General features: G+C 30.1%; 1 protein-coding gene across 4 annotated transcripts in view; it reads right to left on the bottom strand.

Annotated features, from left to right (window-relative positions):
• The window catches only part of CNT2 (Concentrative nucleoside transporter 2), a 51400-nt gene extending 23810 nt beyond the window's left edge, over window positions 1-27590 (bottom strand). The window contains exons 1-6 of one of the 4 annotated variants that reach the window (XM_074123735.1): window positions 27440-27590; window positions 24397-24449; window positions 22498-22626; window positions 20481-20640; window positions 17458-17626; window positions 16455-16608 (exon numbers count right to left, since the gene is read on the bottom strand). In XM_074123735.1, the coding sequence (XP_073979836.1) occupies window positions 16455-16608; window positions 17458-17626; window positions 20481-20640; window positions 22498-22626; window positions 24397-24417 (633 nt within the window). In that variant the 5' untranslated portion in view covers window positions 24418-24449; window positions 27440-27590. Of the gene's footprint in view, window positions 1-16454; window positions 16609-17457; window positions 17627-20480; window positions 20641-22497; window positions 22627-22715; window positions 23077-23130; window positions 23150-24396; window positions 24450-27439 lie in introns of those variants that run through there. The other 3 variants (XM_074123732.1, XM_074123734.1, XM_074123733.1) reach the window with 3 other exon arrangements.

Genomic DNA, 27590 nt, shown 5'->3' with positions numbered 1-27590 from the left:
TTTTCTTCTCTTATACACTTTGTTTTTCTCAATTAAAAACTATAGTTATTTTGTGCACAGATCTATAAATGTAGCAGATATAAAGGGTTGAAAATTTTTTGGGTCATGAAATTCTGTAAAATTATGGCCGTTCTATATCTCCCACTGTGAAGCACGTATTGATATGGAATTTTTTTCTCTTATACACTTTGTTTTTCTCAATTAAAAACTATAGTTATTTTGTGCACAGATCTATAAATGTAGCAGATATAAAGGGATGAAAATTTTTTGGGTCATGAAATTCTGTAAAATTATGGCGATTCTATATCTCCCACTGTGAAGCACGTATTGGTATGGAATTTTTTTCTATTATACACTTTGTTTTTCTCAATTAAAAACTATAGTAATTTTGTGCACAGATCTATAAATGTAGCAGATATAAAGGGTTGAAAATTTTTTGGGTCATGAAATTCTGTAAAATTATGGCCGTTTTATATCTCCCACTGTGAACCACGTATTGATATGGAATTTATTTCTCTTATACACTTTGTTTTTCTCAATTAAAAACTATAGTTATTTTGTGCACAGATCTATAAATGTAGCAGATATAAAGGGTGGAAAATTTTTTGGGTCATGAAATTCTGTAAAATTATGGCGATTCTATATCTCCCACTGTGAAGCACGTATTGATATGGAATTTTTTTCTATTATACACTTTGTTTTTCTCAATTAAAAACTATAGTAATTTTGTGCACAGATCTATAAATGTAGCAGATATAAAGGGTTGAAAATTTTTTGGGTCATTAAATTCTGTAAAATTATGGCCGTTTTATATCTCCCACTGTGAACCACGTATTGATATGGAATTTATTTCTCTTATACACTTTGTTTTTCTCAATTAAAAACTATAGTTATTTTGTGCACAGATCTATAAATGTAGCAGATATAAAGGGTGGAAAATTTTTTGGGTCATGAAATTCTGTAAAATTATGGCGATTCTATATCTCCCACTGTGAAGCACGTATTGATATGGAATTTATTTCTCTTATACACTTTGTTTTTCTCAATTAAAAACTATAGTTATTTTGTGCACAGATCTATAAATGTAGCAGATATAAAGGGTGGAAAATTTTTTGGGTCATGAAATTCTGTAAAATTATGGCGATTCTATATCTCCCACTGTGAAGCACGTATTGATATGGAATTTTTTTCTATTATACACTTTGTTTTTCTCAATTAAAAACTATAGTAATTTTGTGCACAGATCTATAAATGTAGCAGATATAAAGGGTTGAAAATTTTTTGGGTCATTAAATTCTGTAAAATTATGGCCGTTTTATATCTCCCACTGTGAACCACGTATTGATATGGAATTTATTTCTCTTATACACTTTGTTTTTCTCAATTAAAAACTATAGTTATTTTGTGCACAGATCTATAAATGTAGCAGATATAAAGGGTGGAAAATTTTTTGGGTCATGAAATTCTGTAAAATTATGGCGATTCTATATCTCCCACTGTGAAGCACGTATTGATATGGAATTTTTTTCTATTATACACTTTGTTTTTCTCAATTAAAAACTATAGTAATTTTGTGCACAGATCTATAAATGTAGCAGATATAAAGGGTTGAAAATTTTTTGGGTCATTAAATTCTGTAAAATTATGGCCGTTTTATATCTCCCACTGTGAACCACGTATTGATATGGAATTTATTTCTCTTATACACTTTGTTTTTCTCAATTAAAAACTATAGTTATTTTGTGCACAGATCTATAAATGTAGCAGATATAAAGGGTTGAAAATTTTTTGGGTCATGAAATTCTGTAAAATTATGGCCATTCTATATCTCCCACTGTGAAGCACGTATTGATATGGAATTTTTTTCTATTATAAACTTTGTTTTTCTCAATTAAAAACTATAGTTATTTTGTGCAAAGATCTATAAATGTAGCAGATATAAAGGGATGAAAATTTTTTGGGTCATGAAATACTGTAAAATTATGGCGATTCTATATCTCCCACTGTGAAGCACGTATTGGTATGGAATTTTTTTCTATTATACACTTTGTTTTTCTCAATTAAAAACTATTGTTATTTTGTGCACAGATCTATAAATGTAGCAGATATAAAGGGTTGAAAATTTTTTGGGTCATGAAATTCTGTAAAATTATGGCCGTTCTATATCTCCCACTGTGAACCACGTATTGATATGGAATTTTTTTCTCTTATACACTTTGTTTTTCTCAATTAAAAACTATTGTTATTTTGTGCACAGATCTATAAATGTAGCAGATATAAAGGGTTGAAAATTTTTTGGGTCATGAAATTCTGTAAAATTATGGCCGTTCTATATCTCCCACTGTGAACCACGTATTGATATGGATTTCTTTTCTCTTATACACTTTGTTTTTCTCAATTAAAACCTATAGTTATTTTGTGCACAGATCTATAAATGCAGCAGAGATAAAGTGTTGAAAATTTTTTGGGTCATGAAATTCTGTAAAATTATGACCGTTTTATATCTCCCACTGTGAACCACGTATTGATATGGAATTTTCTTCTCTTATACACTTTGTTTTTCTCAATTAAAAACTATAGTTATTTTGTGCACAGATCTATAAATGTAGCAGATATAAAGGGTTGAAAATTTTTTGGGTCATGAAATTCTGTAAAATTATGGCCGTTCTATATCTCCCACTGTGAAGCACTTATTGATATGGAATTTTTTTCTCTTATACACTTTGTTTTTCTCAATTAAAAACTATAGTTATTTTGTGCACAGATCTATAAATGTAGCAGATATAAAGGGATGAAAATTTTTTGGGTCATGAAATTCTGTAAAATTATGGCGATTCTATATCTCCCACTGTGAAGCACGTATTGGTATGGAATTTTTTTCTATTATACACTTTGTTTTTCTCAATTAAAAACTATAGTAATTTTGTGCACAGATCTATAAATGTAGCAGATATAAAGGGTTGAAAATTTTTTGGGTCATGAAATTCTGTAAAATTATGGCCGTTTTATATCTCCCACTGTGAACCACGTATTGATATGGAATTTATTTCTCTTATACACTTTGTTTTTCTCAATTAAAAACTATAGTTATTTTGTGCACAGATCTATAAATGTAGCAGATATAAAGGGTGGAAAATTTTTTGGGTCATGAAATTCTGTAAAATTATGGCGATTCTATATCTCCCACTGTGAAGCACGTATTGATATGGAATTTTTTTCTATTATACACTTTGTTTTTCTCAATTAAAAACTATAGTAATTTTGTGCACAGATCTATAAATGTAGCAGATATAAAGGGTTGAAAATTTTTTGGGTCATTAAATTCTGTAAAATTATGGCCGTTTTATATCTCCCACTGTGAACCACGTATTGATATGGAATTTATTTCTCTTATACACTTTGTTTTTCTCAATTAAAAACTATAGTTATTTTGTGCACAGATCTATAAATGTAGCAGATATAAAGGGTGGAAAATTTTTTGGGTCATGAAATTCTGTAAAATTATGGCGATTCTATATCTCCCACTGTGAAGCACGTATTGATATGGAATTTTTTTCTATTATACACTTTGTTTTTCTCAATTAAAAACTATAGTAATTTTGTGCACAGATCTATAAATGTAGCAGATATAAAGGGTTGAAAATTTTTTGGGTCATTAAATTCTGTAAAATTATGGCCGTTTTATATCTCCCACTGTGAACCACGTATTGATATGGAATTTATTTCTCTTATACACTTTGTTTTTCTCAATTAAAAACTATAGTTATTTTGTGCACAGATCTATAAATGTAGCAGATATAAAGGGTTGAAAATTTTTTGGGTCATGAAATTCTGTAAAATTATGGCCATTCTATATCTCCCACTGTGAAGCACGTATTGATATGGAATTTTTTTCTATTATAAACTTTGTTTTTCTCAATTAAAAACTATAGTTATTTTGTGCAAAGATCTATAAATGTAGCAGATATAAAGGGATGAAAATTTTTTGGGTCATGAAATACTGTAAAATTATGGCGATTCTATATCTCCCACTGTGAAGCACGTATTGGTATGGAATTTTTTTCTATTATACACTTTGTTTTTCTCAATTAAAAACTATAGTAATTTTGTGCACAGATCTATAAATGTAGCAGATATAAAGGGTTGAAAATTTTTTGGGTCATGAAATTCTGTAAAATTATGGCCGTTTTATATCTCCCACTGTGAACCACGTATTGATATGGAATTTATTTCTCTTATACACTTTGTTTTTCTCAATTAAAAACTATAGTTATTTTGTGCACAGATCTATAAATGTAGCAGATATAAAGGGTTGAAAATTTTTTGGGTCATGAAATTCTGTAAAATTATGGACGTTCTATATCTCCTACTGTGAACCACGTATTGATATGGATTTTTTTTCTATTATACACTTTGTTTTTCCCAATTAAAAACTCTAGTTATTTTGTGCACAGATCTATAAATGTAGCAGATATAAAGGGTTGAAAATTTTTTGGGTCATGAAATTCTGTAAAATTATGGCCGTTTTATATCTCCCACTGTGAACCACGTATTGATATGGAATTTTCTTCTCTTATACACTTTGTTTTTCTCAATTAAAAACTATAGTTATTTTGTGCACAGATCTATAAAAGTAGCAGATATAAAGGGTTGAAAATTTTTTTGGTCATGAAATTCTGTAAAATTATGGCTATTCTATATCTCCCACTGTGAAGCACGTATTGGTATGGAATTTTTTTCTATTATACACTTTGTTTTTCTCAATTAAAAACTATAGTAATTTTGCGCACAGATCTATAAATGTAGCAGATATAAAGGGTTGAAAATTTTTTGGGTCATGAAATTCTGTAAAATTATGGCCGTTTTATATCTCCCACTGTGAACCACGTATTGATATGGAATTTATTTCTCTTATACACTTTGTTTTTCTCAATTAAAAACTATAGTTATTTTGTGCACAGATCTATAAATGTAGCAGATATAAAGGGTTGAAAATTTTTTGGGTCATGAAATTCTGTAAAATTATGGACGTTCTATATCTCCTACTGTGAACCACGTATTGATATGGATTTTTTTTCTATTATACACTTTGTTTTTCTCAATTAAAAACTATAGTTATTTTGTGCAAAGATCTATAAATGTAGCAGATATAAAGGGTTGAAAATTTTTTGGGTCATGAAATTCTGTAAAATTATGGCCGTTTTATATCTCTCACTGTGAACCACGTATTGATATGGAATTATTTTCACTTATACACTTTGTTTTTCTTAATTAAAAACTATAGTTATTTTGTGCACAGATCTATAAATGTAGCAGATATAAGGGGTTGAAATTTTTTTGGGTCATGAAATTCTGTAAAATTATGGCCGTTTTATATCTCCCACTGTGAACCACGTATTGATATGGAATTTATTTCTCTTATACACTTTGTTTTTCTCAATTAAAAACTATAGTTATTTTGTGCACAGATCTATAAATGTAGCAGATATAAAGGGTTGAAAATTTTTTGGGTCATGAAATTCAGTAAAATTATGGCCGTTCTATATCTCCCACTGTGAAGCACGTATTGATATGGAATTTTTTTCTATTATACACTTTGTTTTTCTCAATTAAAAACTATAGTTATTTTGTGCACAGATCTATAAATGTAGCAGATATAAAGGGTTGAAAATTTTTTGGGTCATGAAATTCTGTAAAATTATGGCCGTTCTATATCTCCCACTGTGAAGCACGTATTGATATGGAATTTTTTTCTATTATACACTTTGTTTTTCTCAATTAAAAACTATAGTTATTTTGTGCACAGATCTATAAATGTAGCAGATATAAAGGGTTGAAAATTTTTTGGGTCATGAAATTCTGTAAAATTATGGCCGTTCTATATCTCCCACTGTGAACCACGTATTGATATGGAATTTTCTTCTTTTATACACTTTGTTTTTCTCAATTAAAAACTATAGTTATTTTGTGCACAGATCTATACATGTAGCAGATATAAAGGGTTGAAAATTTTTTGGGTCATGAAATTCTGTAAAATTATGGCCGTTTTATATCTCCCACTGTGAAGCACGTATTGATATGGATTTCTTTTCTCTTATATACTTCGTTTTTCTCAATTAAAAGCTATAGTTATTTTGTGCACAGATCTATAAATGTAGCAGATATAAAGGGTTGAAAATTTTTTGGGTCATGAAATTCTGTAAAATTATGTCCGTTCTATATCTCCCACTGTGAACCACGTATTGATATGGAATTTTTTTCTATTATACACTTTGTTTTTCTCAATTAAAAACTATAGTTATTTTGTGCACAGATCTATAAATGTAGCAGATATAAAGGGTTGAAAATTTTTTGGGTCATGAAATTCTGTAAAATTATGGCCATTCTATATCTCCCACTGTGAAGCACGTATTGATATGGAATTTTTTCTATTATACACTTTGTTTTTCTCAATTAAAAACTATAGTTATTTTGTGCACAGATCTATAAATGTAGCAGATATAAAGGGCTGCAAATTTTTTGGGTCATGAAATTCTGTAAAATTATGGCCATTCTATATCTCCCACTGTGAAGCACGTATTGGTATGGAATTTTTTTCTATTATACACTTTGTTTTTCTCAATTAAAAACTATAGTTATTTTGTGCACAGATCTATAAATGTAGCAGATATAAAGGGTTGAAAATTTTTTGGGTCATGAAATTCTGTAAAATTATGGCCGTTCTATATCTCCCACTGTGAAGCACGTATTGATATGGAATTTTTTTCTCTTATACACTTTGTTTTTCTCAATTAAAAACTATAGTTATTTTGTGCACAGATCTATAAATGTAGCAGATATAAAGGGATGAAAATTTTTTGGGTCATGAAATTCTGTAAAATTATGGCGATTCTATATCTCCCACTGTGAAGCACGTATTGGTATGGAATTTTTTTCTATTATACACTTTGTTTTTCTCAATTAAAAACTATAGTAATTTTGTGCACAGATCTATAAATGTAGCAGATATAAAGGGTTGAAAATTTTTTGGGTCATGAAATTCTGTAAAATTATGGCCGTTTTATATCTCCCACTGTGAACCACGTATTGATATGGAATTTATTTCTCTTATACACTTTGTTTTTCTCAATTAAAAACTATAGTTATTTTGTGCACAGATCTATAAATGTAGCAGATATAAAGGGTGGAAAATTTTTTGGGTCATGAAATTCTGTAAAATTATGGCGATTCTATATCTCCCACTGTGAAGCACGTATTGATATGGAATTTTTTTCTATTATACACTTTGTTTTTCTCAATTAAAAACTATAGTAATTTTGTGCACAGATCTATAAATGTAGCAGATATAAAGGGTTGAAAATTTTTTGGGTCATTAAATTCTGTAAAATTATGGCCGTTTTATATCTCCCACTGTGAACCACGTATTGATATGGAATTTATTTCTCTTATACACTTTGTTTTTCTCAATTAAAAACTATAGTTATTTTGTGCACAGATCTATAAATGTAGCAGATATAAAGGGTGGAAAATTTTTTGGGTCATGAAATTCTGTAAAATTATGGCGATTCTATATCTCCCACTGTGAAGCACGTATTGATATGGAATTTATTTCTCTTATACACTTTGTTTTTCTCAATTAAAAACTATAGTTATTTTGTGCACAGATCTATAAATGTAGCAGATATAAAGGGTGGAAAATTTTTTGGGTCATGAAATTCTGTAAAATTATGGCGATTCTATATCTCCCACTGTGAAGCACGTATTGATATGGAATTTTTTTCTATTATACACTTTGTTTTTCTCAATTAAAAACTATAGTAATTTTGTGCACAGATCTATAAATGTAGCAGATATAAAGGGTTGAAAATTTTTTGGGTCATTAAATTCTGTAAAATTATGGCCGTTTTATATCTCCCACTGTGAACCACGTATTGATATGGAATTTATTTCTCTTATACACTTTGTTTTTCTCAATTAAAAACTAGTTATTTTGTGCACAGATCTATAAATGTAGCAGATATAAAGGGTGGAAAATTTTTTGGGTCATGAAATTCTGTAAAATTATGGCGATTCTATATCTCCCACTGTGAAGCACGTATTGATATGGAATTTTTTTCTATTATACACTTTGTTTTTCTCAATTAAAAACTATAGTAATTTTGTGCACAGATCTATAAATGTAGCAGATATAAAGGGTTGAAAATTTTTTGGGTCATTAAATTCTGTAAAATTATGGCCGTTTTATATCTCCCACTGTGAACCACGTATTGATATGGAATTTATTTCTCTTATACACTTTGTTTTTCTCAATTAAAAACTATAGTTATTTTGTGCACAGATCTATAAATGTAGCAGATATAAAGGGTTGAAAATTTTTTGGGTCATGAAATTCTGTAAAATTATGGCCATTCTATATCTCCCACTGTGAAGCACGTATTGATATGGAATTTTTTTCTATTATAAACTTTGTTTTTCTCAATTAAAAACTATAGTTATTTTGTGCAAAGATCTATAAATGTAGCAGATATAAAGGGATGAAAATTTTTTGGGTCATGAAATACTGTAAAATTATGGCGATTCTATATCTCCCACTGTGAAGCACGTATTGGTATGGAATTTTTTTCTATTATACACTTTGTTTTTCTCAATTAAAAACTATTGTTATTTTGTGCACAGATCTATAAATGTAGCAGATATAAAGGGTTGAAAATTTTTTGGGTCATGAAATTCTGTAAAATTATGGCCGTTCTATATCTCCCACTGTGAACCACGTATTGATATGGAATTTTTTTCTCTTATACACTTTGTTTTTCTCAATTAAAAACTATTGTTATTTTGTGCACAGATCTATAAATGTAGCAGATATAAAGGGTTGAAAATTTTTTGGGTCATGAAATTCTGTAAAATTATGGCCGTTCTATATCTCCCACTGTGAACCACGTATTGATATGGATTTCTTTTCTCTTATACACTTTGTTTTTCTCAATTAAAACCTATAGTTATTTTGTGCACAGATCTATAAATGCAGCAGAGATAAAGTGTTGAAAATTTTTTGGGTCATGAAATTCTGTAAAATTATGACCGTTTTATATCTCCCACTGTGAACCACGTATTGATATGGAATTTTCTTCTCTTATACACTTTGTTTTTCTCAATTAAAAACTATAGTTATTTTGTGCACAGATCTATAAATGTAGCAGATATAAAGGGTTGAAAATTTTTTGGGTCATGAAATTCTGTAAAATTATGGCCGTTCTATATCTCCCACTGTGAAGCACGTATTGATATGGAATTTTTTTCTCTTATACACTTTGTTTTTCTCAATTAAAAACTATAGTTATTTTGTGCACAGATCTATAAATGTAGCAGATATAAAGGGATGAAAATTTTTTGGGTCATGAAATTCTGTAAAATTATGGCGATTCTATATCTCCCACTGTGAAGCACGTATTGGTATGGAATTTTTTTCTATTATACACTTTGTTTTTCTCAATTAAAAACTATAGTAATTTTGTGCACAGATCTATAAATGTAGCAGATATAAAGGGTTGAAAATTTTTTGGGTCATGAAATTCTGTAAAATTATGGCCGTTTTATATCTCCCACTGTGAACCACGTATTGATATGGAATTTATTTCTCTTATACACTTTGTTTTTCTCAATTAAAAACTATAGTTATTTTGTGCACAGATCTATAAATGTAGCAGATATAAAGGGTGGAAAATTTTTTGGGTCATGAAATTCTGTAAAATTATGGCGATTCTATATCTCCCACTGTGAAGCACGTATTGATATGGAATTTTTTTCTATTATACACTTTGTTTTTCTCAATTAAAAACTATAGTAATTTTGTGCACAGATCTATAAATGTAGCAGATATAAAGGGTTGAAAATTTTTTGGGTCATTAAATTCTGTAAAATTATGGCCGTTTTATATCTCCCACTGTGAACCACGTATTGATATGGAATTTATTTCTCTTATACACTTTGTTTTTCTCAATTAAAAACTATAGTTATTTTGTGCACAGATCTATAAATGTAGCAGATATAAAGGGTGGAAAATTTTTTGGGTCATGAAATTCTGTAAAATTATGGCGATTCTATATCTCCCACTGTGAAGCACGTATTGATATGGAATTTTTTTCTATTATACACTTTGTTTTTCTCAATTAAAAACTATAGTAATTTTGTGCACAGATCTATAAATGTAGCAGATATAAAGGGTTGAAAATTTTTTGGGTCATTAAATTCTGTAAAATTATGGCCGTTTTATATCTCCCACTGTGAACCACGTATTGATATGGAATTTATTTCTCTTATACACTTTGTTTTTCTCAATTAAAAACTATAGTTATTTTGTGCACAGATCTATAAATGTAGCAGATATAAAGGGTTGAAAATTTTTTGGGTCATGAAATTCTGTAAAATTATGGCCATTCTATATCTCCCACTGTGAAGCACGTATTGATATGGAATTTTTTTCTATTATAAACTTTGTTTTTCTCAATTAAAAACTATAGTTATTTTGTGCAAAGATCTATAAATGTAGCAGATATAAAGGGATGAAAATTTTTTGGGTCATGAAATACTGTAAAATTATGGCGATTCTATATCTCCCACTGTGAAGCACGTATTGGTATGGAATTTTTTTCTATTATACACTTTGTTTTTCTCAATTAAAAACTATAGTAATTTTGTGCACAGATCTATAAATGTAGCAGATATAAAGGGTTGAAAATTTTTTGGGTCATGAAATTCTGTAAAATTATGGCCGTTTTATATCTCCCACTGTGAACAACGTATTGATATGGAATTTATTTCTCTTATACACTTTGTTTTTCTCAATTAAAAACTATAGTTATTTTGTGCACAGATCTATAAATGTAGCAGATATAAAGGGTTGAAAATTTTTTGGGTCATGAAATTCTGTAAAATTATGGACGTTCTATATCTCCTACTGTGAACCACGTATTGATATGGATTTTTTTTCTATTATACACTTTGTTTTTCCCAATTAAAAACTCTAGTTATTTTGTGCACAGATCTATAAATGTAGCAGATATAAAGGGTTGAAAATTTTTTGGGTCATGAAATTCTGTAAAATTATGGCCGTTTTATATCTCCCACTGTGAACCACGTATTGATATGGAATTTTCTTCTCTTATACACTTTGTTTTTCTCAATTAAAAACTATAGTTATTTTGTGCACAGATCTATAAAAGTAGCAGATATAAAGGGTTGAAAATTTTTTTGGTCATGAAATTCTGTAAAATTATGGCTATTCTATATCTCCCACTGTGAAGCACGTATTGGTATGGAATTTTTTTCTATTATACACTTTGTTTTTCTCAATTAAAAACTATAGTAATTTTGTGCACAGATCTATAAATGTAGCAGATATAAAGGGTTGAAAATTTTTTGGGTCATGAAATTCTGTAAAATTATGGCCGTTTTATATCTCCCACTGTGAACCACGTATTGATATGGAATTTATTTCTCTTATACACTTTGTTTTTCTCAATTAAAAACTATAGTTATTTTGTGCACAGATCTATAAATGTAGCAGATATAAAGGGTTGAAAATTTTTTGGGTCATGAAATTCTGTAAAATTATGGACGTTCTATATCTCCTACTGTGAACCACGTATTGATATGGATTTTTTTTCTATTATACACTTTGTTTTTCTCAATTAAAAACTATAGTTATTTTGTGCAAAGATCTATAAATGTAGCAGATATAAAGGGTTGAAAATTTTTTGGGTCATGAAATTCTGTAAAATTATGGCCGTTTTATATCTCTCACTGTGAACCACGTATTGATATGGAATTATTTTCACTTATACACTTTGTTTTTCTTAATTAAAAACTATAGTTATTTTGTGCACAGATCTATAAATGTAGCAGATATAAGGGGTTGAAATTTTTTTGGGTCATGAAATTCTGTAAAATTATGGCCGTTTTATATCTCCCACTGTGAACCACGTATTGATATGGAATTTATTTCTCTTATACACTTTGTTTTTCTCAATTAAAAACTATAGTTATTTTGTGCACAGATCTATAAATGTAGCAGATATAAAGGGTTGAAAATTTTTTGGGTCATGAAATTCAGTAAAATTATGGCCGTTCTATATCTCCCACTGTGAAGCACGTATTGATATGGAATTTTTTTCTATTATACACTTTGTTTTTCTCAATTAAAAACTATAGTTATTTTGTGCACAGATCTATAAATGTAGCAGATATAAAGGGTTGAAAATTTTTTGGGTCATGAAATTCTGTAAAATTATGGCCGTTCTATATCTCCCACTGTGAAGCACGTATTGATATGGAATTTTTTTCTATTATACACTTTGTTTTTCTCAATTAAAAACTATAGTTATTTTGTGCACAGATCTATAAATGTAGCAGATATAAAGGGTTGAAAATTTTTTGGGTCATGAAATTCTGTAAAATTATGGCCGTTCTATATCTCCCACTGTGAACCACGTATTGATATGGAATTTTCTTCTTTTATACACTTTGTTTTTCTCAATTAAAAACTATAGTTATTTTGTGCACAGATCTATACATGTAGCAGATATAAAGGGTTGAAAATTTTTTGGGTCATGAAATTCTGTAAAATTATGGCCGTTTTATATCTCCCACTGTGAAGCACGTATTGATATGGATTTCTTTTCTCTTATATACTTCGTTTTTCTCAATTAAAAGCTATAGTTATTTTGTGCACAGATCTATAAATGTAGCAGATATAAAGGGTTGAAAATTTTTTGGGTCATGAAATTCTGTAAAATTATGTCCGTTCTATATCTCCCACTGTGAACCACGTATTGATATGGAATTTTTTTCTATTATACACTTTGTTTTTCTCAATTAAAAACTATAGTTATTTTGTGCACAGATCTATAAATGTAGCAGATATAAAGGGTTGAAAATTTTTTGGGTCATGAAATTCTGTAAAATTATGGCCATTCTATATCTCCCACTGTGAAGCACGTATTGATATGGAATTTTTTCTATTATACACTTTGTTTTTCTCAATTAAAAACTATAGTTATTTTGTGCACAGATCTATAAATGTAGCAGATATAAAGGGCTGCAAATTTTTTGGGTCATGAAATTCTGTAAAATTATGGCCATTCTATATCTCCCACTGTGAAGCACGTATTGGTATGGAATTTTTTTCTATTATACACTTTGTTTTTCTCAATTAAAAACTATAGTTATTTTGTGCACAGATCTATAAATGTAGCAGATATAAAGGGTTGAAAATTTTTTGGGTCATGAAATTCTGTAAAATTATGGCCCTTTTATATCTCCCACTGTGAACCACGTATTGATATGGAATTTATTTCTCTTATACACTTTGTTTTTCTCAATTAAAAACTATAGTTATTTTGTGCACAGATCTATAAATGTAGCAGATGTAAAGGGTTGAACATTTTTTGGGTCATGAAATTCTGTAAAATTATGGTCGTTTTATATCTCCCACTGTGAACCACGTATTGATATGGAATTTTTTTCTATTATACACTTTGTTTTTCTCAATTAAAAACTATAGTTATTTTGTGCACAGATCTATAAATGTAGCAGATATAAAGGGTTGAAAATTTTTTGGGTCATGAAATTCTGTAAAATTATGGCCATTCTATATCTCCCACTGTGAACCACGTATTGATATGGAATTTGTTTCTATTATACACTTTGTTTTTCTCAATTAAAAACTATAGTTATTTTTTGCACAGATCTATAAATGTAGCAGATATAAAGGGTTGAAAATTTTTTGGGTCATGAAATTCAGTAAAATTATGGCCGTTCTATATCTCCCACTGTGAAGCACGTATTGGTATGGAATTTTTTTCTATTATACACTTTGTTTTTCTCAATTATAAACTATAGTTATTTTGTGCACAGATCTATAAATGTAGCAGATATAAAGGGTTGAAAATTTTTTGGGTCATGAAATTCTGTAAAATTATGGCCATTCTATATCTCCCACTGTGAAGCACGTATTGATATGGAATTTTTTCTATTATACACTTTGTTTTTCTCAATTAAAAACTATAGTTATTTTGTGCACAGATCTATAAATGTAGCAGATATAAAGGGTTGAAAATTTTTTGGGTCATGAAATTCTGTAAAATTATGGCCATTCTATATCTCCCACTGTGAAGCACGTATTGATATGGAATTTTTTCTATTATACACTTTGTTTTTCTCAATTAAAAACTATAGTTATTTTGTGCACAGATCTATAAATGTAGCAGATATAAAGGGTTGAAAATTTTTTGGGTCATGAAATTCTGTAAAATTATGGCCATTCTATATCTCCCACTGTGAAGCACGTATTGATTTGGAATTTTTTCTATTATACACTTTGTTTTTCTCAATTAAAAACTATAGTTATTTTGTGCACAGATCTATAAATGTAGCAGATATAAAGGGTTGAAAATTTTTTGGGTCATGAAATTCTGTAAAATTATGGCCATTCTATATCTCCCACTGTGAAGCACGTATTGATATGGAATTTTTTCTATTATACACTTTGTTTTTCTCAATTAAAAACTATAGTTATTTTGTGCACAGATCTATAAATGTAGCAGATATAAAGGGTTGAAAATTTTTTGGGTCATGAAATTCTGTAAAATTATGGCCATTCTATATCTCCCACTGTGAAGCACGTATTGATATGGAATTTTTTCTATTATACACTTTGTTTTTCTCAATTAAAAACTATAGTTATTTTGTGCACAGATCTATAAATGTAGCAGATATAAAGGGCTGCAAATTTTTTGGGTCATGAAATTCTGTAAAATTATGGCCATTCTATATCTCCCACTGTGAAGCACGTATTGGTATGGAATTTTTTTCTATTATACACTTTGTTTTTCTCAATTAAAAACTATAGTTATTTTGTGCACAGATCTATAAATGTAGCAGATATGAAGGGTTGAAAATTTTTTGGGTCATGAAATTCTGTAAAATTATGGCCGTTTTATATCTCCCACTGTGAACCACGTATTGATATGGAATTTATTTCTCTTATACACTTTGTTTTTCTCAATTAAAAACTATAGTTATTTTGTGCACAGATCTATAAATGTTGCAGATATAAAGGGTTGAACATTTTTTGGGTCATGAAATTCTGTAAAATTATGGCCGTTTTATATCTCCCACTGTGAACCACGTATTGATATGGAATTTTTTTCTATTATACACTTTGTTTTTCTCAATTAAAAACTATAGTTATTTTGTGCACAGATCTATAAATGTAGCAGATATAAAGGGTTGAAAATTTTTTGGGTCATGAAATTCTGTAAAATTATGGCCATTCTATATCTCCCACTGTGAAGCACGTATTGATATGGAATTTTTTTCTATTATACACTTTGTTTTTCTCAATTAAAAACTATAGTTATTTTGTGCACAGATCTATAAATGTAGCAGATATAAAGGGTTGAAAATTTTTTGGGTCATGAAATTCAGTAAAATTATGGCCGTTCTATATCTCCCACTGTGAAGCACGTATTGGTATGGAATTTTTTTCTATTATACACTTTGTTTTTCTCAATTAAAAACTATAGTTATTTTGTGCACAGATCTATAATTTTAGAAGATATAAAGTCTAGTGAGTGGTAAACATGGTGAAATGTGTGTAAGGTGGTCCTATCTAAGTCTAATGAGTGGTAAACATAGTTAAATGTGAGTGTAAGGTGGTCCTATCTAAGTCTGGTGAGTGGTAAATATGGTGAAATGTGAGTGTAAGGTGGTCCTATCTAAGTCTGGTGAGTGGTAAACATGGTGAAATGTGAGTGTAAGGTGGTCCTATCTAAGTCTGGTGAGTGGTAAACATGGTTAAATGTGAGTGTAAGGTGGTCTTATATAAGTCTTTAGAGTCACCAACATAGTACAGGTGAGACACCAGACTGGTAGAATGATGATGCCAAGTTTGGGAAAAGTGATAATATTGATAGACAAGAGGCACCAGCTAGGCGGAATAAAGATGCATTGGTCCGAATCTGGTTTAACCATTGGCAATGTTTGGTTTTAAATTTTAATCTCTGAAATTTTGATTAAATTAAAAAATTTAATCGTCCAAAGTGATTAAAACTAAATTTGGAATTTAATTCAATCAATTAAAATACTGATTATTTAATTTTAATTTTAATCTTAATTTTTAGTTATTATTAAAAATTTTAATTGATTAAATTGCGATTAAATTAAAAGTGAATTTAATTTATTCAACTAATTTTGGCGGATTAAATTTTTTAATTTTAATCATGATTAAAATTAAATTTCGGTTTAATTCAATTGTTTTTTAATTGATTAAATTTTTGCCTAACTCTGTTATGAATGAATGCACTAGTGGGGAAATTTATTTTCTTTTCAATTCACTTTTCTTTAAAACATGACTTTCTGTGACAAAGAAAAATAACAATTCATAAATTACTTACATAATTAGGATGTTTGGAAAAAATTAATCCAACTAATATGAAGAAGACTATGCCAAAAAGTGAAATCAGTCTTCTAGGATCAGATCTTGTGTCATAAATAACGAACGCACAAAATGCTACTATAAAAATTACAGCTAATGTAATCTTGAATGTTCTGAAAAGCAAAAGGAATAGCCTAATTAAGAAGTTCTGTTTTTACAATAATAAATTATTAATAACATGATGTGAACGAATATTGACACGATGTTTTCCTGTTAGGTATTCCCAAAGTTTTAACTTAAAAATTTCAAACATTTGAGGGACATTTAATTCTTATCAGGTACGGTGAAACGTAAATAAGTTATGGAAGCACATAATGTTTAGTAAACAGCGCCTCCGCTTGGAAATATGTACAAGGCGGTCGTAAGGGAAATTATATTTGATTGCCCTTTAATGAAATTTAACTTTTTTCCTTTTAAAAAATTATTTGAATTTTTAATTTTAGTAAAACAAATATAATAAATTCGAGTAAAATAGAATTCCTCAATTTAATGGACAAGAACAATAGCATTAACCTAAATAAAATAAACATCATATAACTTAATTTATCCCTTCTTCAAACAAGGATTGGCGAGAATTAAATTATTTTTCAATATTTTGAATTTAATAAAAAATTGTTTCTAATTTTATATTTATTTACCATTCACAATTACAGAAAATGTATGTAATCAATGAATCTATTGTTATTTTACTTAAATTGGAATTAGCCTTTCTTAAATAACAATTTGGATTACTACTATTTGTTAAAGAAAACGCAAAAAAAAAAAAACAGTCGATTACAAATATATGCAAAAAAAAGTCTCATGTGAGTTGCATTCTTTCTTAGATTCTTAGCCAAATTCGAAATTCGAACTTCTCCATTTTTTAGTTACCATGGATACATTAAACACTCACAAATGCATACCAATTTGTAAAGACCTTTTTAGGTTAATTAAAAAAAAAATTAATTATTGTATTAACTTACTTAAGACGACTTTTGATATTTCTTATAGTTTTTCCAAAATTTCTAACAAAATATGGTGACATCAACTTACAACTGATCTTGATTGCTTTATAATAAATTATACACCATAAAGTTAATATTAGAATTATGAAAGCCATACCATAACCATAACACCAATCTACTGGTGAGCCTGAAAAAAAAAGTTAAAATTTTTTTGTAGTAATTGTTATGTAATAAGGGTCTAATAAGTTTAGCACAATGGATTTTGGGTGATGAAACGCAAAAAAAAACAGTCGATTACAAATATATGCAAAGAAAAAGTCTCATGTGAACCTTTTTCTTAGCTTCTAGGCTAAAGTGACCACACGTCCCGATTTTGGCGGGACAGTCCCGCTTTTTGGTGGACTGTCCCGCGTCCCGCCTAATTTTTAAAAATGTCCCGCTTTTTAGAAAATATCTGCATTTCTTATTTTAAATGTACTGTAAAAATATATTACCTATTACTTATTTAGTATTATGGTGAATATAAAGAAATAAAAGATACAATTAAAAAAGCACATAAAATGCATGCAGAGTAAACTAAATTAGGCAATGTACCGAGTTAGATTTACTCGGTGATGTTCGATCATTGTCGTTACGTCTCGTACATTGAGATCGTCTAATTGGGTGACATAAAAAAAGGAGATTTTATGGAAATATGTGGAAAAATCTTTTGAATATATTAGTAAACAATTTTCCGAAAAATAATATTTGCGAAAATGATCTTTTTGATGAGGTGTCATTGGTAAAAAGATATGTTACAGATGAAAAAATTAAATGTTGGTTGTCTGCAAATGTGGAAACAGACAAAAAATGGACCGAGTTATGCCTTCATTTTAAACAGAATAATATTCCTTATCAAAATATTTTGAAAATTGAAGAGTTCGCGCTCTCCCTTCCAGGAACAAATGCAGCAACAGAACGTGTTTTTTCTAGTATCAATAAAATATGGACAACTGAAAAAACGCAGTTGAACATTAAAAATTTAAAATCTATATTAAGTGAAAAAAATATAATTTGACCAATTCATGTGAAATAAAGATCCGAATCTATTGCAAAGTATTCACACGGATCAAAAATGCGACCTTGAAAGAAAATCATAATTTTTTTTAAATAAAAAATTTAATTTGATTAAAAATCATGATGTTCCAATTATTATTTTTTACAAATATTTTTATACATAGTTACCAATAATTAATAATAAATACATTTTAGTACAAGTATATGAATGTATACTATAAAATATATATAACTAAATTGTAATTCTCATTTCATCCCATTTGTCCCGCTTTGTCTCAATGAAAATTGGTCACTTTATTCTAGGCTAAATTTTGAAATTCGAACTTCTCCATTTTTGGGTTACCATGGATACATTAAACACTCACAAATACAAACAAATTTGTAAAGACCGCCTTTTTAGGTTAAGGGATATTTCCGATAAAAACCTAAAATCGACAAACTGCACGATTACCATAACTTCTTTTAGCAGAGTAAAAGAAAATAGATAGAATGTTATACATATATATTTTATTAGAAATATTGAAAAATATTAAACAATACAAAAAATTAAAATATGATTAGTAAATAAACAAAAGAATACTAGTTTGTAAATAAAGAACACTATTGTATACACCGCCGTATCACTTCCTATTCCACAATACCTTACAAAATACCAACTTGTTTAAAAATAAATTAGTGATTAATTTCAATACCTTTTTTGGTTAGTGTTTAAAACTATTTTTATTATTGATAACGAAAACTATTTTGTGGGCCACTTAGAATGTTTTCAGATAGGAAAATTCCAAGTAAATTGTTCTATTTATTCTTTAAACGTCGTTTTAATTATAAGCCATTATTCCTCGCCAGACTAATTTTTCGTGTGATTATTGTGTACATTGTTGACATAATTTTTTAATTGTGGAAAACTTTCAGAGTCCTAAATAAAAGAAAAAGAAGACAATTCTAAATCAAAGCCTTTAAACAGCAATGCATCTCCAAACCAGCATGGAACCAATAAATCGAGAATGGGCGTGAATTCTTGTTCATATATTGTGGCAAAGTAAAAAGTTCAAGGTCTTACATAGAGATAACGTTGCCATCAATGAAGTTTTGTTTTCATACACATATTGCAAAGAACGTTTAACAATAGTCAATTCATTCAACTGTTGAAAAGTCAACATTATAGTTTTTTTAAATTAGACCTATTGGAGGTGGGCATTTCGTGCAAATTGACACAACTCAGCAGTTGAGATGTCACTACATTCTTCATTTCACTTCAGTTGATCGCTGTTGGAGAAAGAGTAGTAATGGTCTGTTCCTTCAATTTTTAACCTGATCAGGGATAGAATAAACAATTGTGGCAGAATGCTTTGGGAACCAAAAGGAAAATTTTCCTGAAAATGGTTATCGTATTTTCACAACTTACAATTTGGCGGTACAAATAGAGTTTCCCTACTCAAGCTTACTTCAATTTAAGACTCCATTTAAGCTCACTTGGGCTACATCTTTCCGAGTAAATAGGTTAAACACTCTACTAAATCGTTAAGTGTTATGGCGGAGGACAGTTATTTAAATTTTCAGCTTCTGGGAAACGAGTTGGCTGATAAGAGAGTGACCCACCTACAAGATGAAGATGAGTTAAAAGAATGAATGATATTCAAGGTTATTGGGAACAAAATACCCTGCAGACACATCTCTCTTTGAAACAAGTACGAAGAACTAGTTGAAGCCTATGAGTAAATTAGAATTGTAGTTTAAACGCAACAGGTAATTCGCCTAAAACTATTCTAGACGAAAAATAATTTTGTTTTTATTAAAATAAAAAATTAACTCTTAAGATAAATGGGAGCTTTTCACGCTACAAGTGCCATCCAAACAATCAACGTTTCTCTGAATACTATCTTAAAATTTTCTGAGAAATCTTTGCAATTTTTATTATTTTTAAATTAATCACCTAAAATGTTAATTAAAAACCAAAGAAAACTAAAGTACCAATTACAACTCACCTTTATCTATGAATACTTTGATAACATAACCAATATAGGCAATCACAAGTAACATTATTATTGATTTTAACGATAAATTTATTATGTTTTTATGCCTCACACGTAAATCACCAATAAACTTCCAAAATGCTAGCATTAAATTGCCTAATATTCCACCACACTGAAATCAAGAAGAAATTTATTTAAATTAAGCAATTCTTTCCTTATAGTGGGATTTTCCCGTTTAAATTATAAAATTGAGCGGGTAACTATATATATGTATCTAAACTAGCGCCTTTCACCAATAACCAGTTTTTTAAAATTTCATTTGGTTTCAGGATTTACAGCATCCTAATTAGGCTTCCAAGGCCGAGCACATCTATTCTATGTTTTGAAAAAGTAAAGTTATTTACTTTTATTAGTTCTTAGAATTATTTTTCTGCAAACAAAAATGCAACTATTGTCCAATGCATAATTTGCAAACTGCACTTACGAATAATGTAATAGCTTTTGTAAGAGATCATTTTTAAGGATATTTGATTATGATTAATCCTTTTATTGAGTTTTTCGGGAATTTTAAAGACCTCTGTCAGACACTTGTTTCATTTCCAATTTGGACACTCAAAATTTAAAGGCTCATGCCCGAACTTTTATTTCTTTATTTACAGTTTATAAGACGGACGAGTTTAACTCGCATCCGTTTTATGATTGGATGGTTTAGGGTCTGTGGAGGTTATGGTTTAGGATAGTGATGGCGAACCTATGACCCGCGCAAGGTTTTTCACTGACCCACAATTGCTAGGCAACCATTTGTTTGTTTACGCGGGTTGATTTGGATTTTCTAATTGTGTGGATAATTTATATTCTATCTGTATTTTTTTTCAATCACGCATTGACACAAAAGCAATTTAAATGCTATCTATAACCTTTAGTTTGATCATTACAGTTCTAAAACGCAAATGACGACAAATGCTTTTTTAGTATTTGAAATAAAGCAAAAGTGTTTACAAAATATCAAAATAAAATGTATAATTTTACTCATATTTGGTTTGTCAAAAAAAATCGACAACCCAAAGCAAATAACCATATTTAGATTTTTCTACAGATAAAACACACTTTTGTAAGGTTTTGTTCAGTTATGTTTGTTAAAAAGAGACTTCCATTGCACTTGTTTGGTCCCGTTTTACCCTTTAAGTCAACTGAATTTTATTAAAGCCTAGAGCCAACTGAATTTTATTAAAGAATATTCAGTTTAAAATTGTTTAAACTTAACTCTAGTGCAAATGGGCATTAGTGACCCAAGAGTTAGTACTAAAAAAAAAAAAAAATGAACAAAATTTAACCCACGTCTCAAAAAGATTCGCCATCCCTGGCTTAGGATCATTGGTCGCAATAGGTTGACGGCAATAGGGGAGCTTTCTTTTTTTTACCGTTCAATGATAGTGTTGATCAGTGATTCAGATTTGGGACTGGATTTTCATCCTAGGTACTATCGATGATGGTGTTTTTTTTTTGAAGGGGCGGATCCCTAAAAAACATGGACCCTAAAAGACTTTGGACAGCGTAAAGGTTTCCCTCCACAGTGAATGAATAATAATAATTTATAAAGTAATGCTTTCCATTTCGTTCACAGCCATGGATTACAGTGAACAATTAATTCGGTTTATCTAAATATTTCCCAAAACCATGAAAATGGCCCAGCCCGTAGGTGGGAAAGCTTGGCCTTAATACAAATTACAAAATTACGATTAAAATGGACAATATTCTTTCTTCCTATTGGATTAATGAATCAGTCACCTTATGTTTTTTAAAAAAAGGTATGAACAACACTCTACTGAACAGTCGTCTTTGTAAAAAGTTTTTTGAACCAAAGAAGGTTGAAAAGTTGAAAACGATTGCAATAACTTTCCATAGATAAAGAAAATAGATGAAAAGTAATTAAATGAAAACTTTTATCAGTTTAATGAATCCTACAAAACCATCCATCAAAATTAGCTGTCTACTCGCCTTCAAAGTAATCGAATTACGTAATACTCACTGGCTCAAGGTAGTATGTCTTCGGTTCCTGATCATTCTTTAATAATTGTGGAATTTCACTATTATGTACGTTTTCTACACTTGTTTCGAAATCATTCAGTGGTATGTTGTAATTAACTTCATCTGTATGCTGTAAAAAATAAATAAAATTTTAATAAAATAAAAATCTGGTTTACGGATTTTCTTGACTAAAATAAATGTAATTTAATTTCTTTATACTTGGAGTTTGCACAGAAAAAAAAAGTTGTCATTCAAGATTATTTGTGTTCACTCTAATAACATGAAGCTTAAGGAAGCACGACGTCACAGCTGTCAGCACAAAAATAAGTATTTCCTGAGAAAAAGTTTTAAAGCACAGCCTAAGTTTAAGGTGAAACCCTAAGGCTCTGCCTAGAAAGTTACAGAGAACCGTACATTACAGTGAAATGGAAAGTGGTCAGGTTAAGTAGGCTTTTCTATGAACAGTTACTAAGTTGTACGCCCGGTTGACTGAAAAATCAGTAAAGAAGCTCTTTCAACAATGAAAGAACAATATCTAGTTTTCTCTTAACAGCCGAATCTAAATTTAGCCTTCGCTCAAAAAATTGCTAACTACTTCGCACTGACAATTCGAGACCGAGAGGTAAATGCTCACCTGTCATGCCTTCTGGATAACGGACAACAGGAATTGGGCGCAATTTCTATACGGTGCTAGTACTTCTGCAGCCGGTTATAGTCAGCTGACATTCAGAAACAGGGGCACCAACCGAACGCAAGAGAGTCACAGAAATTCTCTCATTCCGGGCTTGTAGGTTTTATCCACTCACTTCTTTGTCTTGATTTAGGGGGGGGAGAAGTATTCTAGTCCCAAAGATCTCACAGTTGCCCGGCATCCACTGTTGTACTACCATTCATATCCTGGTCTGATTGTATTGCTCTCTTTAGATACCCTCTTTCATTTCTGGAAAGTCCAGTAATGCAAGGAATCTGCCAGCAATATCTTTTAAAGTCTTAAGCTAATAATCGATGGCAATATGGGTGGCCTTATATAGACGAAGAATGCTAGTTCGGATACCCACTCTCACTGGATATAGAGCGGCAGATATGTCCCACCTAAGAGCAGACAATGATCTAGGTAAAATATGCCCCACGGCCATTGGGACTTCTCTTACATTCTTTCTTTAAGTTTTTTGGTAATAATAGCAGCAATAGAGTAGAATTTAAAGAGAGCTGATTAGTTCAGAAGTCTACCGCTAGAATGTTCTACAAGTACAAAACTCACAGATATTGACAAATTTTAGTTTAAGTGAAAAGTCCCAGCATGGCTCGCTCAAAAGCCTTGAGTGGCTGAAAATCTTTTCTCAACGCTAGCTAAGAGATGTCTCAAAAAAAAAAGGCCAACTTTAAAAGTACTCTCTATGGATCCTCATAAAAAAATACATTCTGCAGGAATACTTTTCAATATTTTGTATTTCCTGTATTCTGTGTTTTATCGTTATTGTCACCAGGATCCATCTTAAGGCAATGCTCACTTCCGGTGACTGTAAAGACAACAATTAATCAGGCTGTAAGAGGCACTCACAAAAAAAAAATAGAAATTCGAAAATCCACTGCCTAGATTCGAACCCAGGTCCTCCGCCGGTTCTTGTTTTAAAAAATATATATAAGCTTCCTGTGACTTATTGTACATTCATATTCACTCACATTCGAACAATTCTTTTAAACACACGCACACCACCACCTGATTAAACCAAAATTTTGCAAATCACACACCTAAATCAAATAACAATGTCATTTGAATCTCAAATAATCGAGATGCCAAGGTTAGATAAATATTTATTATCTGTTTCTCTTTCATCAAATGATAATTTGTATATAAATTGTAAAATGTGGTTAAAAAAAAAAAAAAAAAGAACCTTACCTGAATATTATTGGCGTCCATCTTTACTTTTTGATAATAAATTATAAGAACACCTGGAAGTAATTAGAGAAAAAAATATAAAAATCAAGAGTTATGTTTTAATATTCTCTTATCACAGGTAGGGAAGCATTTTAATCAGTGGAGGTTTTTGATTTCAATTGGAAGTATAGCTTTTGAACGCAAAAAAAAAAATGGTTGCTATAAATTAGTTTGTCTGTCGGTCCGTCGTCTGCATTTAAAAAAATAAATACTTGGGAGAAAAAGCTTCAAAAAAAGCGATACTCCATTAATGTACCTAAAGTCTATGGAAGGACTAAAAACAACCTGCTTTGTGCACTCCGGGAAACTGTTTCTAGAGTAGTATTCTCAATCGCACATCATTACATCTTGCTGAGAGAAGAGAACATCTGGCAAAGATACTGGGGAGAAGCGGTAAAGAAGGGCATGTAGCGAAGGAGGTATCCCTGACTGGTGCTCTACTCCCTTCTTTCCAGTACTTGCTACCCCCACGTTGTGCCATAAATTTTCAAGCTCATGTCATTGCGAACCAGGAGGTTCGAAAATGGAGCCTCTGAAGCACTGAGGATCACGTTCTGAAGGTAGCAGCCAAAAGCTGAGTAACTCAGGCTTGGGGAGTACATTTGTCTTCTTCAAAAGTCGAGAGTAGTTATCTGGGTATCTTTAGTGAAAGAAGTACCCTTTCTGGGGGGGAAAGGGGATGTTTAGGTTGATTTTTAGGACGTTTTGTTGCATTCAGATTATCACTCTAAGAATAATGAGTTGAACAAGGAAAACTGTTTATAAAAATTTCCAACCTTATTTTTTATTTTTTTTAAACTAAACCTGTCTCGCAAGGCTGATCGATACACCCTCAAAAGCTAAAGTTAAATAACAAAAGACGTACTGTTACTCCAACCTATTTAGTCATGCGGTATCGATCTACGAGGATCGACTAAACGTTCCACGGATCCAGCCATTGCGGTCAAAAAAACCACTTCGGAAGATTCTTAATGCTCCATTTTTTCGTAACTAACCTCACCAAGCCATAATGGCTTCAAAATCCCTTTCGTCATTGATCTTGCTAAAACTCATTTTCTCAAATTTGATTCCTCTAAAACAGTTCATCCTAATCTTATAATCTAACACCTTCAATCTGATACCGCTAATCCTCCAAGGAGATTGAAGAGAAGGTAGTCGCGATCTAATCTAATCAAGATAGCAGTAAGTGTACAAGATAATGGAATGTCATTATCAATATCAGAATGAGTTGTCTTCTCAACTCAAATATTCTGATATTGTGTTATCATTTATCATTTTACTTATCGCAATAATGTCAATAATTTGAATTATTGTCAAGGAATGGAGAATGCAATGAAGCTATTATGTCACATTCACACTTGCAGGTTTGTCATAAACGAGTCTTTGCTTTTTTTTGGCCTTTTCAGTTTAAATGAGTATTAAAGCATAAGACATTAACTTGGTCTGATAAGAGATGTGCGGTCTTGCATTATCATATTTCAAAAGAACTTCCTTCTTTTCCTTCTGTGTATTTCGGCTAGAAGAGCATGGACACAATACAACTGTACTAAATAAAACTCAGATGTGACAGGTTATCCATTGGTAACCAACTAGAGGCTATCCCATCAAAGTTCATTAACTACGTTGAAGGTACACAGAAAGAGCATCATCTTTTAACCGCAAACTTTTTTTCTTTTGAGGCCTCAGAAAAAGCCTTAATTTCAAGACATAAATTTTCTTCGAAGTCATTTTTTACATTTATTCAGTTCAACAAACAAACAAACAAAAAAATGAATATACGAACATGTGTACCGTACTATTTAAAGTTTCATTTTTAAGTATTCATTTATTTTATTTTGACAATAACCTTCTACTTACACTTAAACCCTTCTTCCATACTTATAACCTTCTCACATAGTTTAGAGCCGCTTAGGATAGGACAGTGATGCTCTCATTTTTTTTTTGTCGCGGCACACTTTTAACAATTTCAAAATTTGGCGGTACTCTAATAATAGAATAAGTTTAAAAGTAAAGTATTTTACTTATCCCATAATACACTGTGTAAAATAGTTTGTTTATTTTCAATATAAAATAAAATAATATGAAATACTAGAAAAACAATATATGTTTATTAAGGTTAATTACAAGTTAATAATATTAACTAATATTATTAGTTATTATTTCCTTATTTTAATGAGAAATTTGAGCTTGATGTTTTTTTGATAATTACAGTTTATATTTGGTCTTACAAATGATAATGCTACTCTCATATCGTCTTCTACATTTAATATTATAATTTTTATTGTATGCATTCCTAAAATTTGGGCGGCACACTTCAAAAACTTTTGCGGCATAGTGGTTCGAGAATCACTGGGATAGGGCAAAGATATTATGTGCAGAGAAAAAAAGAAGTAAATTTTGCAACTCGTTAAGAATCTTAAGAGTGATATGTTAAATTCTTGTGGTCTATAAGAATTCGAAGGATTATAGGTAGTTATTTCAGTGGTCGGATTTGGATATTATAGCGTATGGGGTTTATGGAAGATATCTCATGAAGGGGAGTTGACTTTAGTATGTCGTGGAGATTCAGTTGCAGTTATCAAGGCATTCTTTCTGCTGTCTTTGAAATTTCTTCATATTAGTACTATAGTCAGACTCCGAGCAGACTAAAAGCAGGACTGAAAATTTTTCGTATTTTCCTTGGAAATTCCAACTATTTTCTCACTAATTATTATGCAAATCACTAAAATAAATGCCCTCAGAATAAATCTGCGCACCTTTTGCTTTTTAGAGGGAAACAGAACCACTTCTTTCTCTTTTTAAAATGCCTTAAAATGAAGTTTCATAGAAAAAGGTTTCAAATTTCAAGAAAGCAGAAATCCACTACCTGAATACTTTTTTTCAAAAATCCAAGGAATATTATTTCCTTAATTTCCTTGAACACTCAAATTTCGAAAACTAGATAGATCATAAAATTCCTCTTACAAGGGAAAAACGGAAGTTAAACAAAAACAAAAATATGTACCTGCTGCTAGAGATGATTGCAGAAACTCATAACCAAAAAAAAAAAGGTATTAATTACGAACCAGGTACGTACCACTTACACACAGGTTAATAAGGCAACTGTTTCCCTGTAATTTTTTTATGGTTAGTGTTTTAAAATGGAAAGAAGTGGG

This window comes from Rhodnius prolixus, unplaced genomic scaffold (assembly GCF_049639745.1).
Source record: "Rhodnius prolixus isolate KJV_2025 unplaced genomic scaffold, Rpr scaffold_14, whole genome shotgun sequence".
Lineage (NCBI taxonomy): Eukaryota > Metazoa > Arthropoda > Insecta > Hemiptera > Reduviidae > Rhodnius > Rhodnius prolixus.
The sequence above is the reverse complement of the archived record's forward strand: the minus strand, read 5'-3'. Positions and strand labels throughout refer to the sequence as shown.